Here is a 16,214-nt window from a genome sequence, read left to right as displayed (position 1 = left end):
TGTCTGGGTGAGGTTGGGATCCCCGGATCAAAGAAATGAGATCCTCTGCTAGACTAAGCATTTGAGAACTAGAGCTAGGCCTGTGAGAGGGGGTCTTAGCAGGCAGAGATTTAGTAGATTTAGCTGCTTTAGCCCTGGCAAAGGCCTTAATAGACATGGATGCAGGTGGCCTAGCAGCTCCACGTGCAGGGGTTGAAACATCCAAGGGAATAGTGTCAGATAATTCCTGGGAACCTGCAATAGCAGGTGGGATTTCAGAAGCAGATTCCACCAGGTTGGAAGAGGCCTCGGTTGGAGGTAAGTTTTCGGCTGAAGGAAGAACCGCTTGCTCGGTTTCAGCCGAAAGAGAGACACTCGGTTTCAGCTGAAAGAGAGACACTCGCGGTTGGCTTAACCGCGGTTTCGGCCGAAACCGCAGACCGCAAGTGTCGGTCCTTTTCCTTGCGCTTTAGATATTTGCGTAGTCGGAGGATCCGACGGCATAATGTAAGCGAAATCGGAGCTGAAAAACTCCTCAGCAAATTCAGACCGACGTCTAAGCGTCCGTCGGTTAAAAGAAGCACAGGCTAGACAAGCTGCTACGTCGTGGTCTGGGCCTAAACAAGGTAAGCAGTATGAGTGGAAATCTTTATGAGGTATTTGTTTCCCACAAGTTAAACAGTTATTCACTTTTTCTGACATCGGCTGAGGCAAGAAAGAGTCCCCAACGGGGTACTTAGCTTTTTAGAAGTCTTCGGTAGTAGAAGTATTCGGTAGTAGCAATCTCTGGTTCTGACCGACCGGCACTTGCGAACAGCTTCTGCTTCGGGCGCCACGCGGCAAGAAAGACTGAGGAAAATGGCGTCGGCTGATGCCTTTATACCCGAAGAACTGCAGCTATGACGTCGGGTGAAGTGCGACACCAGCCGAGGCCAGACCCAGACTTTGGAATCCGGCCGACCGAAGGGCTGCCTGACGACAGGACAACCCATTTGTAAGGACTGCAGATGCATCCTTGAAGGACATCTAGGTAGGCCCGATTATAAAAATTAACTAAAAGGAAGGGAAGAAAGTCTACAAAGGGGCTGAAATAAATAAAACTATCGATAGGGACCTAAAGTAGGAAAACTATCTGAAAAATAGTTCTATTGAAAAAATTCTCTTTTACTGACCTGAGCCCGTAAAAAAAGGCAACCTCGCAGCGAAGCGGCAAACGAGATCTGGGGAGTTAGTGCATGGTATTGTAGGATATAGGGCTGCCTCGAGCCGGCAAAAATAGCTCTCAAGCTATAGTATAGGCAGAGTCGGAGCCAACTCATCCAGCAAGAATGAAGGCGAGAATGACAACTTAACATTATGAGACAAAACACCACTGGAACCAGAGGTAAAAGGATCCAGATTTCATTCTGAAGCCCAAATGGAAAAAACATTTCCATTTACTACTGTAGACTTTCCTGGTAGAGGACTTGTGCACCGCTATCAGGATGGATTTAATGGGGGAAGAGATACTGGGAGTCCTAGCAACTAATGGAACTGGAGTAACCAAGCTGTGAACTTGAGGCTGTTCAGATTCAGGGGAGCAATTCCAGAGGGATGATGAATAAGATCTGGAATGGGATCCAAGATCCAGGGTGGAGCTAGGAGATGAGACCGCAAGCAAGGGGAACAAACTTGACGAGGCCATTAAGGTGCTGAGGATAACTCTGCTCTCCAACCGAACAGCTTTCTGTAAAAACTTTGTCATGAGAGGAAGCAGGGGATATGCATAAAGACCACCAGGTGGCCAAGCATGGACAAGAGCGTCTCTGGGGGCTTCTCCCATCGGTGGAATTAGAGTGAAAAACTCACTGCACTTCGCTTTGGACAGTGATGCAAAAAGATTGCAGCAAGGCTGACCCCACTTGAGGAAGACCTGGTTCGCTACATAAGGGTTCAGAGACTACTCATAAGGCGAAAGGATAGTCCTGCTCAATTTGTCTGCCAGGATGTTGGACTGATCCGGAATGTGTGTTGCTAATGAAAAACGATTGGTGGAGATCGCCCATTCCCATACTCTTGGCCTCTTGACAAAGTGGATAAAAGACGTGGTCCCCCCCATTTGTTGATGTACCAGACCACTGACATGTCTGACTGGATAGCAATAGTTCCCAGAGGAAGAGAGGCATGAAGGGCCCTGCAATGCTAAAATGACAGCTCTCATCTCTAGAACATTTATATGCAGAAAGGTCTTGCTCAGAGTCCACGTGCCTTGGATAGTCCTGCCCAGGCAGTGCCCCCCCACCCTAATCAGGGGGCGTCCGTGTTCACCGTGGCTTGGGGCAGAGGCGCAATAAAAAGGGTGCCCTTCTTGCAATTACTGGGATTGAAGCCACCACGCAAGAGACGTCTTGCACACACTACTCATAGGGATCGGAAAGTCTAGAGACTGATTTAGTAGCGACCACTGAACCTATAACGTCTACTGTAAAACTCTCATATGCAGATGAGCACAAGGAATGAGGTTTATAGCTGCTGCCATGGACCCTAGGGCTCTCAGGACCAGCTCCGCTGGTGGTGCAGGGGATTGAAGGAGTGCCAATACATGCAGAGCCAGGCTGTGAAGTCTGTCTGGAGTCAAAAATATCCTGGCCTGAAGAGAGACTATTCTCACTCCTATGAAATCATGAAATCTAGAATTTGAACAGGTTGGAGGGAAGACTTCTTGAAATTTATCGTGATCCCCAGCCGGGTAGATAACTGAAAGAAGAAATCCCTGGCTAGTACAAGTTGATGCCTGGTGGAGGCAGTGAGAAACCAGTCGTCCAGGTACAGAAAGACCGGAATGCCCTGAAGCATCAGGTGGGCTGCTACAACTGCCATGACCTTGGTAAACACCCTGGGGGCTGTGGTGAGACCAAAGGGTAGGACCCTGAACTGGTAATGACTGGCTCCTAGCCAAAAGCAGAGGAACCTCCTGTATCGCCTGTGCATCCGAATATAGTAGTACGCATCCTTGAAGTCTATCACGCGCATCCAGTCTTCCTCCTGCAAAAAGGGCAGGATGGATTGTAGAGTGACCACCCGGAACTTCTCCTTGGCAACGGACAGTTTCATAACAGATATGCCGAGAATCAGCCTCAAGTCCCCAGTCTTTTTTGGCACCAAAAAGAACATTGAATATATGCCTGATCCGGACTGGTCTGGGGGCACTGGCTGGATTGCTATTTTTTCTAGTAGCTTTTTTATCTCCAAAGCTGCCGCCTCCATTTGAGCGGGTGGAACGTCCCGGAGGAGTCTTTTACAAGGCGGGTTATGAAGGGAATTGAATAACCTCTGGATATTTACCCTCCCTATCCACATAGTCAATTAGTGACATCATAATCAATTAGTAAAAACAATTAAGGTGAACTCAGTGAATACATTAAAACCTTACCATTACTAAGCATCCAATTCCACATAACAAAAACTGCTAACAAATACAAGTACATAAATAAAAATGCTAAAACATTGTGACATTGACTACATTTTAGTTAAGGTTTTTTTTTAAATATCCTTCTGTTTTCAATTTAAGAATAGAACTAATGGATATATTAGTGTTTAAACCTGGATGTTGTGTTGCATTACTTCTCAGCTGCCACCTAAGTTCGCTAGTTTCTAAATACTCATTAAGGGGTCCACCTCTATCACCTAACGTAACTTGTTCAAGGACTGAAAACTTGCATTTATCAAAGAAAGTACAGATTTTTTAGAATTCACACACATTATGTCTTATGATAAGATAGTAATATCCAAATAGTCTATCAGTAAAACTAGACCAAACTGTTTTGAGAACACCATTTTTAGGAAACCCACCTATTCTAACATGCTATTGCATTTTACCAGTTTTCACCTCCTACACCAGAAAAAGTCATTAGTAAAAGGGCAAGGGGTGAGACTGGCAAGGATGGTGTCAGACTTTCATGATTTTTTAGGTCAAATTCACACGCTTAAGGTAATGTTGAGAAGTAGGGGTTATCCCACGGATTTTGTGGATAACATTTTAAAGGAGGTTGTTACTAAGAGGGAACATAGAGTATTTTTCCCACTACTAGGAAAAGGACTTGATAGTCCTTCTGAAGGGGGAACATAGAACGGATAATAAAATGTTCAACAAAGCTGCTATTTTTAAATACAACTTGCAGTTTACAAGTATTAGCAATATAATCCAACACAACTGGAATTTATTCAATACTAATGAGTACCTGGATATAGTGGGAGTAGGGCCTAATATAGTCCATAAAAAGGACACCACCATCAAAAACATGCTAGAAAGAACAGAGGAGGTCTGTCCTGGGACTAGGGGCATGTACACGTGTGGGTTTTGTTCACAATGTAAACACATAATAGAAGGAACTGAAATTCGTATCCCAAATTTTGGGAAATTCACACACAAAAGGAAATATACTTGTAGTACTAAGGGAGTTGTTTATATAGGGATATGTTCAGTGCCCCTGTTTCTACATTGGCAAGACAATCAATGCCCTTAGGAGTAGAATATACCAACACTTCTAGGACATTAAAAAGTTACATTAGGTGATAGAGGTGGACCCCTTAATGAGTATTTAGGAACTAGAGAACTTAGGTGGTAGCTGAGAAGTAATGCAACACATCATCCAGGTTTAAACATTAATATATCCATTAGTTCTATTCTTAAATTGAAAACAGAAGAATATTTCTAAAAAAAAAAAAAAAAAAAAAAAAAACTAAAATGTAATCAATGTCACAATGTTTTAGCATTTTTTATTTATGTACTCATTTATGTTAGCAGTTTTTGTTATGTGGAATTGAATGTTTAGTATAGGTAAGGTTTTAATGTATTCACGGAGTTCACCTTAATTGTTTTTACTAATTGAATGTGATGTCACTAATTGACTGTGGATAGGAAGGGTACATATGTATAAAAGGGTCAACCTCTGGATATTATTTGAAGCACCCAGCGATCTGATGTGATGGACTCCCATTGGGCTAGGTGCCTTGAGAAACACCCCCCCCCGCCTCGGGAAACACCCCCCCGCCTCCAGAGAGGAGCAGTCTGGCAACACCTCAGGGCTGTGGCGCGGGTCGATCGAAAAGGGTTCCCGTGACATGAAGTTTTACGGCCCACCTCTGCCTCTGGGCCAGCGTCCACCTTGTCCCCCTCTGCCCCTGGGGGAGTCCTGAGTGTTCCAGGACTGCTGAGATTTCTGGAACCACAGCTTCTTTTGCCCCTGCTGGTTCCTGGAGAAGAACCTTTGAGGGTTAGAGAAGTGAATCCCAACGGCTGAGAGCGTTTACACCAAGTGGCTTTGTCTGCAGAAGGACTCAATACCTTATCGGGCCATTTGGGTATTGGCTCCACAGTGTCCGGTTCTTTCCAGACTCTGGTAGTGATAAGGTCCACCAGAGGGTCGGCCAGGGGGACACCCAAGAGGTAGATGGACCTGGATCGAACGCCTCCAGAAATACTGACTCGTCTGAGGTAGATTTTTGGGCGGACCAACCTCCCCTTTGGTGAAGAATTTGCATAATGTCGGCGAAGGAGATGTCTTCAAGGAGGTGATCTGGGGGAACCTACCCCTTCCTCCAAGTCAGTATTTTCTGTGAGGGATTCAGGGGAGTCCATGTGCCTCCTCTTGCACAGGCATTTGCAAGGGACCTCCTGTGGGGGGACTCTCCACGGAGGGCTCGCTAACAGTAGTCTCTCATTCCTCAAGGGGAACTGTCTGGGGCATACCGGATACTGGCTGTCCCTGGGAGGACTAGATGATGGAAGACAAACTCAGTTGCGAGGGAGCAGAAGCAGACTCTGAGGGGTCTTGATCCTCCAGAGAGAATCCTCTCCACAACGTCGAAAGCCGAAGGGATAGAATGGCGCTTGGATACCCTCAATAGCTGGAACAGACATATATAAACGTTTTGTTGATGACATCTTTATTTTATGGGAAGGCGAAGAACACTCTCTCAGAAGTTTTGAGTCTTTCCTGGGTAACACTACATCTTTAAGACTTGAATTGAATTTTTCTGATATTACCATCAATTTCCTTGATATCCAACTGACACTGGATCATGTATATGGGATAGATACGTCTATGCACAGGAAGACAACATGGCGTAATCACATGCTCCATAGGACCAGTATGCACCCACAGCATATTTTTAAAAATATAGCGGAGAATCAAGTGAAACGTATATCAAAACTATGCACTAAAGATGAAGTTTTTGGAAAAGGAAAGGCTTATTGATAACTTTATGGAAAGAGGATATAATAAAGATGAAGTCCTAAAAAGCATGAATAGAACATCAGACTTACGAATTTGGCAAAGGAAGACCATATTTTTTCCACTGGTTGAGTAAGGAAGAAGATGTGAAGAGTAAGAAGGAAAATAAAATGAGATTTTGTCTTGCACATAGCAATGACAAAGCATTCATACTAGAGACCATAAAAAATAACTGGTCTGTTTTGACTTCAGATGAGAACCTCAGGAGCATTGTAGGGGAGACGCCCAGTTTTTCCTTTAAGAATAGGAAAAATATGAAAAGGCTCTTATGCCATGGGAATCGTCGAAACGTGGACACAGAACATTCACCCACGAACAAAGTAGGCACCTATAAATGTGGATTTTGTAAAGCATGTCAACATATTAAAACAGATTATTTATACACAAGAAGGAATACAAGTTCAAAGGGTTTGCGAATTGCAGGAGCAAAAATGTGACTTATATTGCTCAGTGCCAATGATGCCCAGCCTTCTATGTGGGGAAAACAAACAGAATGTTCAAGGAACTTATCCTGAGATAGTCATGACATAGAAATCAAGTAAATACGAATCCTCTACATGGTCATAAAGTCAATGGAGACCATACTTTTAAAATTATGGTCGTAAGCAGGCTAGTAGAAACAATACAAGGAGGGGATCTGGCCAACCATACCGAAACTGAGGAAACAAAATGGATTATGAACCTTAGAGCAGATCAGAAACCTGGATTAAATGAAATTGTACTGCTCAAACCCATCTTGAAAGGAAGGGCTCTAAAGAAATAAATTGCACATGCATCAATCCTATGTTATTTCACTTTAAAAACTCCAAGCTTTTAGCTAACACTAAGTAAATAGAACATGCACTCTGAATGGGAGGTGTGTCAATACACCAAAACTTTATTGGTTGATGGAATGAATGAGCTGCAGGAAGTTCTTTTAAAACAAAAGGAAGCTGCTTTTTTCTTTAGGATTTGATAAAGGTTCAACAACCGATTGCGCTTCTCCAGACAGCAGCAGGATTACATTTTACTTTGTTAAAATGAGTTCCTTTATTAACAATCTCAACCATTTTACTTCAGCTTGTGTGGCAGCAGCAGGTTTGCTTTCTACATTTACTTGGTTTCCAAGTGTACTGCCTTTGGTGGTGATCTCAGTGAATCTTTTTGTTTCTCCCTGTGAAGAGGTGGAAGTGGAAGTCCTGGACAGAGGAAGAGTGCCGGAAGGCTGAACAGCCACAGCCGTGGCTGAAGTAGATAAAGGAGCAAAAGTATTCGACTTTGCGGAAAGAGACCCGCAAGAATCAGCTTGGTCCTGCGATCCAGCAGGGCTTGGAGATTAAAGGGCACACAAATTTTTCAGCCAGTCGATAAATGGGGGACCCACAAAAATACTGTTTTGTACCTACCATAAATGTAGATGTTAGTGTGTTCACACTGCTGCAGTCATTACACTTGGGTTATCCTGCCATCAGGCGGTCCCACAGTCGGCCAGAGTTCCAAAGTCTTGATCCGGCGTCGGTTGCTGTCGCTTCTTCCCCGACGTCAGTGCGCCAGGGGTATACAAGTTGCATTAGATGCCATTTTCTTCAGTTTTTCTTGCTCCAGATGTCAGGTGCCCCCATATTGCTAATAAAACATATATATAAAATAAAAACAATACCTTCAGTTTCAAGCAAATACACCACAAAGGTTGTATAGGATAGAAAGGAATAAATAAGTCCAGCTAGGACAGAGGGGATGGAGGGAGGGTAACCTGGACTGCAGCAGTGTGAACACTCGAACATCTACATTTATGGTAGGTACAAAACTGTACTATGTTCATCGTGTTACACTGCTGCAGTCATTACACTGGGGTAGAATCCGAAAGCTAAGGTTGGGTGGCTGGTCTATAAAGAGTTAGGATTGGCTATTAGGCCCTGCAGAACTGCAGTGGCAAATCTTGCTCTGGATTTAGAGTAAAGAGGCAAGTGGTAATGCTTGGTTAAGGTGTGCACTGAACTCCAAGTTGCAGCCTCCAAAATTTCCTTGGTTGGTACTCCTCTGAGTAAGGCTGTTGAAGTGGCTGTTGCTCTGGTAGAATGTGGCCTAATGTTATTAGGGACTAATTTTCCATGCTGTAGCAGTAACAAATACAGTGTCCTATCCATTTGGAGATGGTCTGCTTTGAGATAGCCTTGCCCTGTGATCCTGCAGCATATGCTACAAACAGTTGCTCAGTTTTCCTGAAAGCTTTTGTTTTGTCCAAGTAGAAGCGTAGCTGCCTGTGTATGTCCAAAGAGTGCAGAAGTTTCTCCCCTTTATTCTGGGGGTTTGGATAAAAAGATGGCAAACAGATGGTTTGGTTAAGAGCCACACTAGATACCACCTTTGGCATAAATGTAGGGTTTGTCCTTAAAGAAACCCTGTCCTGATGAAAAATTATAAAAGGTTCCACTGCCATTAATGCCTGTAGCTCTGAGACTCATGCTGAAGTTACTGCCAGGAGCAGAGTTGTTTTCCATGATAAAAATTTTACATCGGCTGTATTGGCTGGCTCAAAAGGTGGCAGGGTCAGTTTTTCCAAAACAAAATTGAGGTCCCAAGTTGGTGCTCTCCAGGGAGGTCTTATGTTTTTAGCCCCTCTGAGGTACTGCTTTAGCAAGGGATGAGAGAATAAAGGAGGATCCGTGTTATAATGTGCAGAAATGGCAGAGGCTTGGATCCTAAATGATGAGAAGGATAGGCCTTTGTCCAGCATCTCAGTTAAGTATTGTAAAATCTGAGGAATGTTTGGGACAAGAGGGTCAAGGCTTTGAGCCTGGTTCCAGGCGCAGAATTTCTTCCATTTTTCTGAGTAAGTTTTCCTGGTGCTAGGCCTCCTGGCCTCCAAAATGACATCCATAACAGCTTTAGAGAGAGGTGTTGCCTGTTTGACTAAAGTATTTGCCATGCAGCCAGGTTTAGGGTTTTGAGCTGACCGTGCAGGATCTGAATGTTTTGAGTCAGAAGGTGTGGAATTTGGGGCAAAATCCATGGTGGGTCCTGAGCCAAGTTCCTTAAGATAGGGTACCAGTGCTGGCATGGCCAGTCTGGAGCAATCAGGATCATCTGTGGTTTTTCTTGTCTGGCTTTTAGGAGTACCTTTGAAAGGAGAGGCAGTGGTGGGAAGGCATAAACTTTAGATTTTTCCAGATGAACAGAAGAGCATCCACTTTCCATGCTTGTTTGTGTTAAGTCCTTGTGCAGAAGGTTTGTAGTTGGCAATTCAGTGTGTGTGGGGGGGGGGGGGCAAAAAGATCTATGTCTGGGCATCCCCATTTTTGCATTATCATGCTGAAGATTTGTGGATTCAATTTCCATTCGTGAGGGTCCATGATATTTCTGATTAGATCGTCTGCCAGAGTATTTTTCTTTCCTGGCAGGAATTGTGCTTGCAGGTGAACTTGGTACGTCAGAGCTGTGTTCCACAAGGTCATAGCTTGCCTGCATAGGGGATAAGAATGAGTGCCCCCTTGCTTGTTTATGTACCACATTACTGTGGTGTTGTCTGTCTTTAGTAATAGTTGTCCTAGATGTAGAAGGTCCTTGAAAGCTGTTAGGGCATTTTGAACAGCCAACATCTCTTTTTGATTGATGTAAAGATGCATCTGGTCTGTGGTCCACTTGCCCTGAATGCATTTTCCTGCCATGTGTGCTCCCCAGGCATAATCCGAAGCATCTGTTAGAGTTTGCCTGGCTGTGGGTTGGGTAAAAGTCTGACCCTTGTTTAGGTGACATGCCTGTGCCCACCATCGAAATGCCTGTTGTAGACGGGGAATCATTGGTAAAACTGTGAGTGTTGAGTCCAAACACTTTTTAGGTACCATTGTAATTTCCTCATACGCAGTCTGGCATATGGTATTAGTAGTATGCAGGATGCCATGAATCCCAGGGCCTGCAGAATTTTTCTTGCAGGGAGATGGGACTTATTTGCCAGTAATTGAAAATATTGAGTTAGTTGAACTTGTTTGTCTGGCATGAGGTAAGCCATCTGGGCCATTGTATTTAAGCTGGCACCCAGAAATATAATCTGTTGTGAGGGCACTAGTTTTGACTTCTTTTCGTTTACTGTGTACCCTAGAGAAATTAGCAACTTTTTCACAAACGCCAGATGCTGTAGAAGAATGTCCTTTGTCTCTGCTTGAATGAGGCAGTCGTCCAGGTATGGATATATTTGAATTCCTCTTTGTCTGCAAAATGCAATTACGGGTGCCAGGCACTTTGTGAAGACCCTGGGCGCAGTAGAGAAGCCAAAGGGCAGTGCAGAGAATTGGTAGTGCATTGTACCAGCTTTGAATCTGAGGTATCTTCTGCAATTTTGTCCGATAGGGACATGCAGGTAAGCCTCTTTGAGGTACAGAGTAACAAGACAAGCCTTCTTGCCCAGCATGGGTAAAAGCTGCTGTAATGTCAACATTAATTTCGGAATATCCAGGTAAGTATTCAGAATTGAAAGGTCTAGTATGGGCCTTCAGGCTTTGTCCTATCTGGGGACCAAGAAGAGTCTCGAGTAAAATCCTTGTCCCTGTTGTGGTACTTTTTGAATTGCTCTCATGTCCATGAGGGCTGAAATTTGTTTTTGTGCCTCTGCCCATTGATTTTGTGGCAGGTCTGGCATTCCTTTTAGCTTTGGTATAGTATGAAAGTGGAATCTGTAACCTTGAGACACAATATTCAGAACCCATTTGTCTTGGGTGATTGTTTGCCAGTTTTGAGAAAAAAAGTGCTAGTTTTCCCCCTAAGGGGGCTTCCAAAAGGGATGTGCTTGGCGTATGAAGAGGAAAGTCATTGCAACTGCTTCCTGTAAGGTTGAGACTTGTCCTCACCTCCTTTTGGGGTTGATGTGCCCCACTGTCGTTGTCTGTTTGAGTCTTGGGGTTGAGATCTGCCTCTTGGGCATCTGTATCTTCCTCTCTGTGGCCTGACACTGGAAAGAACCAATTCTTTGTTGGCCAATTTCTGCTAAACCGTGGTGGCTGTACCTGTAAGAAATCCCTGACTGTTTGCATAGATTTAGCTTTATCCTCCATTTTCTTTAACACCTCTTCTGCCTTAACACCAAACAAGGTATCATGCTGTAAAGGAGCATCCAATAATTTTGCCTTAACATGATCAGGTAAACTCTGTTCTTTTAACCAAGCATGTCTTCGAATAACAGAACCTGTAACTGCAGCTCTATAAGAGGCCTCTAAAGAATCAAAACCACATTGCAGAGTATGTTTTCCCACCTGTTCAACTGCAAGCAATAAATCCTGCATTTCTTAATCAGGAGCTTCTGAGCTTGCAAGCATTTTCTGTTTTAACTGAGCCATTAAATATTGTTGGTACTTAAGCATGTGAAACTGGCAATTTAAAGCTCTTACTGCTAAAGTTGCAGACGTGTATACTTTATTCCCCCATCTATCCAAAGCTCTGGAATCTCTGTCAGAGGGTACTGGATTTTTTTGCAATGGAAGCCTAAACCCCTTTTGGACCCTGGGAAATATAGTTTCTGGATCAGCAGAAGGGTTTTTGTAAAGAAACTTGTGAGAGTCAAGGACTCTAATACCTATCCTGCTTGGCTGGAGCAGGGGGCAAAGAGTCAGGAGATAAGCTGTACTTGTTTCTTTGTCTTTAATGGTACCTTTGTCTTGGCTGTTGTTGTAATGGTAAGTTGTGAAGGTCTGAAAACACCCTCAGAAGCAGATGCCTGCTCAGTGGCTCTGGACCCATCTGAGGGATTAGTTTCCATAGGCCCAATACCTTGAGTTTCCAGAGGTCTAGATATCTCCACATGGGAGTCAGAAGCGGCCTGTGGCTCTGAGGTAACGGGTGTCAGGGGCTGCGAAAGTGCCTCACTGAGAACAGGCGAACCGGTGACTGGCCTAGAAGAGGTTTCGCCATCAGTTTTGGACCTCGGATGCCTGTCTTTATCCTTGTCTTTGCGTTTTTTTGGTATTGAAGTAGTCGGCTTTTCCGACAGCATAGTATAATTGAACCTTCGGCCAAAGTAGTGTAAAGCAAAATCAAAACGTCTTTTTATAGTGCGTTTGTTAAATCTAGCACAAAACCGACAGCTAGTGACGTTGTGATCAAGGCCTAGGCATGGAATACAGTAAGAGTGGAAGTCGTTATGAGGTATTTGCTTCCCACAAGAAATACAATTAACTTTTTCTGACATCAGTCTGAGACAAGGAAAAGGTTTCCCCAATGGGGTACTTAGCTTTATTGAAGACTTCGGATCTGAAATTTGACTTCGAAAATCTCAGGAGTTGGCCGACCGGCACTTGCGAACTGCTTCTGCTTCGGGTACCGTGCAGCAAGAAAGACTGAAGAAAATGGCGGATGCATATTACATACCCCTGGCACACTGACGTCAGGGAAGAAGCAAAAGCAACCGATGCCGGACCAAGACTTTGGAACTCTGGCCGACTGCAGGACCACCCTGACGGCAGGATAACCCAAGTGTGATGACTGCAGCAGTGTAACACTATAAACATCAGAGAAAGACAACTTCGGAACCAGGGTTACACCACGCTCTGATGAGCCACCCCTCAAAGTAGGAGCCAAAAGAGGATTTGTAACAGCCATGGCACTAGGAACCATAGCTGGCACCATGGAGAGAAAAAAAAAAAAAAAGAGAAACCAGGGATCCCAGAGCCAGCAGCCAAATCTCAGTCCCGTGGGTGTGCTGACTCCGATGGAGCCGAAGACCACACAGTTGGTTCTGGTACCAAGGTGAGAGCCACCGTCAATAATGAAGTAGCTGGCACAAGGAAGGAAATAGTGGGCTGCAAGACCTGTGGAGAGGTTGAAGGAGGAAGATATATTGGAGTCCTGGGAGTGTAAACCTCGGTTCTGGGCAGGAATGAGTTCCGAGAAGGAGCATGAATATGCCTGGCTGCCAACAGCTGATCCACCAAACTACATCCATTTCTGATAGACTCCTAGAGGAACAGATGGACATTCCTGAAGGCGATTCCCGTATTTCTACAAAGGAGCTTAACTGATGACCCAAAAAGGGATCTACTGATGGGGAGTATCTCAACCTGGGGATACTTAGCATCTTGACCTTTGGCAGCATGGTCTGCTGAACAAAATGTTGCTCGGCAGGGGAAGACGGAACCGAAATATTTGAAGGGGCCACTATCAGTGCCCGAGAGGTCACTGGCACCAAAGACTAGGTTGGCACCATAGGTGTCTGGGTAAATTCAGTACATGGCACAGTGGGAGATTTAATCAGTTTCAGTGCTGGAGCACAAGTCTGTGCAGTCTTTGGAACTTTTGGCAACGGTTCCGATGAATAAGTCAAAACTGTGATTTTGGAGTCAGATTGTTCTGCCTAGGGGGAAGATTGTATCGAATGGCTCAGTTTTTTCGATACTGTCTTTGGAGATTCTGAAGTCTCCACCTCAGAGAGCTTCACCAAAAAGGACATTTTAGTAATCCCTTAAGAATCAATTTGGTTCGCCTCTCTGCAAGAGTTAGAGCACTGAAACCATTGTAAAGTTCACATGGAGGTTGGATTTCAAGATGAGAGATAACCAAGCAAAAAACGCATGAAAGATAATACATCGGAATTGGGCATATTTTTGCCAAAGTCCCTAACACTGTTTTGCACCAGAGGGTTCCTTTTTGCTTTCTACCATTTTTCTAGCCAGAAATGAGCCCACCCCCCCTGCCACACACACTTTTTTTTTGTCAATTACACCAACAATGGTAAATGAAAGTTATGCAAGAAGGAGAGTAGGAGAAAGTAAGAAGAAAAAGAAAAGAAAGGTTACCAGCGACGGAATCAAAGAATTACCAACAGGTAGAAGGGAAGGAAGACATATCAACAATGGTAAAATAAAATAGCTAAAAGTTAAAAAATAGTCACTTACAGCAACAAAAACCTTAGAAATTATAAAAAAAATACTGCCAGAAAAAGGTAGAAAGACAATTATATAACCAAAAAATGTTAGCAGATAGCAACAGCTGACTCGTCCAATTTTCTACTCAGCAAATGTGATCTGGGGTAAAGGGAAGAGAGGCAGTATGGGTAGCCTTAGCGAGAGAGGTTTTGGCTGGCGCGAGCTTGATATAATGGCTGAGTCAGCTCCAAGGGTTTGGAACGGAACCCAACAGACAAGAATGAATGAAGATTAACATCAGCTGTATCCTTTACCACATCAATAGAAGCATCCAGTTCCTGCTCAAGTTCTCCCTAACGTCACCCTTCCCCTTTATCCAGTAATAGGGATCATGTCGTATCCTCAACAGGGCTGAAGTACACGAACAAATGACGCTAAGCATTAGCATGACACTGCTGCAGACCTTTGCCCAAAAGGTACTAAGCGAATTAAAATGATAAATTTTTACTTCATCTGGGTCTCGTTGCAGGAGGTCCCCATCAGAGGAGACATCAGTCCTATTTATGTTGATGGGTTAGAAACATCCCAAACTGGCCTCCAAGAGGCACAGGTCAGGTGACGGCATAAAGGAGTGGGGTATTCCAAGACCATACACAAAACCTCTTTATAATGTATGAGAAATTTAAAAGTAAACAATGCTCAGTCAGCAAATACAAAAATAAGTACACTAAGCTTATAAAAGACCATTGCTAAACATTATGCTTCATAAAAAAAGACTTAAACATGCTAAGTCAGATTAAAAGCTAAACATAACATTATAACTGGCCATTTACTAACCCTAACACTGCAAACAAAGCAGATACACCCATCCTCAACCCCTTTTCCCATTTTGCAAATGGGGTCGGGGTGTCACTTCCACAGTGACAATCATCTCAAAGAAACGTTTACACCGCCAGGTGGCTACATGCACACACACTCACCTAGGCCAGTCCACCTACTGGATAACTTTGGAATGTGAAAGGAAACCGAAGCACATGGAGGAAACGTACATGACCACAGGGAGAACATGCAGACTCAGCACAGAAGGCACCCCTGTCGAGAATCAAACCAGAGAACCTCTTGCTGTGAGAGTAAACAATGCTAACCATTACATCACCAGGGCCAACCACAAAGAAGGCAGATGCTAAGAAACTTTACAACCATAACCAGGAAAAATGCACTTAAATCAAGCAAAAAAATAAATATAAAAAATGAGACAGCGTTACAAATAAGTTCTGGCCAAACAAGACAACAGAAACAGTTTCCAACAAATTATCTGGCATTACACTGGACTCCAACAATTGCCTACAGTGAGAACAGACTACAGAGATCTTTAATGCAGATAAATTCAGAAACTACTACCATGCTATATCTATCTGACTAAACATTCGATATGGATGGCAATACCTTCGTCACAAATCCTGAAGGCCCACGACCACCCTGAAAACACGGTCGCACCAGAACAGACCTAGAGAATAAGTAGCACAATAGCTACATGGACTACTGCAGGGTCAATCTGTTACAATAAACCATTTTACTGACCTTAAATTTTTCTTCATTGAGGTCACGCGAGTGGTTTCTTTGCAACTGCTCTTCTAATTGCTGAAGCTGAAATTTCTGCTGCTGTCTTACGTTCTCATATTCGGATGTTAAACTGTCTAGCATTCGATTTTTAAGTTCCACCTCTCTCTGCAGTGAATATTTATCTTGCTCCAATTTCTACAAGGTAGACAAAAATCGAAATCCAATAAAGTCAGTCTTTATTCTGCACCAATATCTATAAGTTAGACAAAAATCAGTTAACTGTGTAACAGCTGCTCATTAAATGTTTCAATTCTCAGGATGAAAAACTGTTTCAAAAGATCAACAATACATTCATTATAAGTCCATGAAGTACACTTGTTTAAGGAACTTAGTGCATGTACATTCAAGTCTGCTGGTATGCCATCATTTACACGGCATATGAATGTTATATACCATTAAAAAAAAAATATATATATATATATATATATATATATATATATATATATATATATATATATATATATATATATATATATATATATATATATATATATACATATATATAATA

The 16,214-nt window shown here is 43.4% G+C and overlaps 1 protein-coding gene across 2 annotated transcripts in view; it reads right to left on the bottom strand.

The window, feature by feature from the left end:
• Positions 1 to 16,214, bottom strand: part of SPDL1 (spindle apparatus coiled-coil protein 1) — a 1,384,944-nt gene that overhangs the window by 1,169,790 nt on the left and 198,940 nt on the right. For both annotated transcript variants that reach the window (XM_044069534.1, XM_044069533.1), the window contains exon 3: positions 15,665 to 15,841. In XM_044069534.1, coding sequence (XP_043925469.1) covers positions 15,665 to 15,841 — 177 coding nt within the window. The remainder of the gene's footprint in view (positions 1 to 15,664; positions 15,842 to 16,214) is intronic.

Source organism: Protopterus annectens, chromosome 4.part0, assembly GCF_019279795.1.
Source record: "Protopterus annectens isolate FY-2018-M chromosome 4.part0, PAN1.0, whole genome shotgun sequence".
NCBI lineage: Eukaryota > Metazoa > Chordata > Ceratodontiformes > Protopteridae > Protopterus > Protopterus annectens.
The sequence above is the reverse complement of the archived record's forward strand: the minus strand, read 5'-3'. Positions and strand labels throughout refer to the sequence as shown.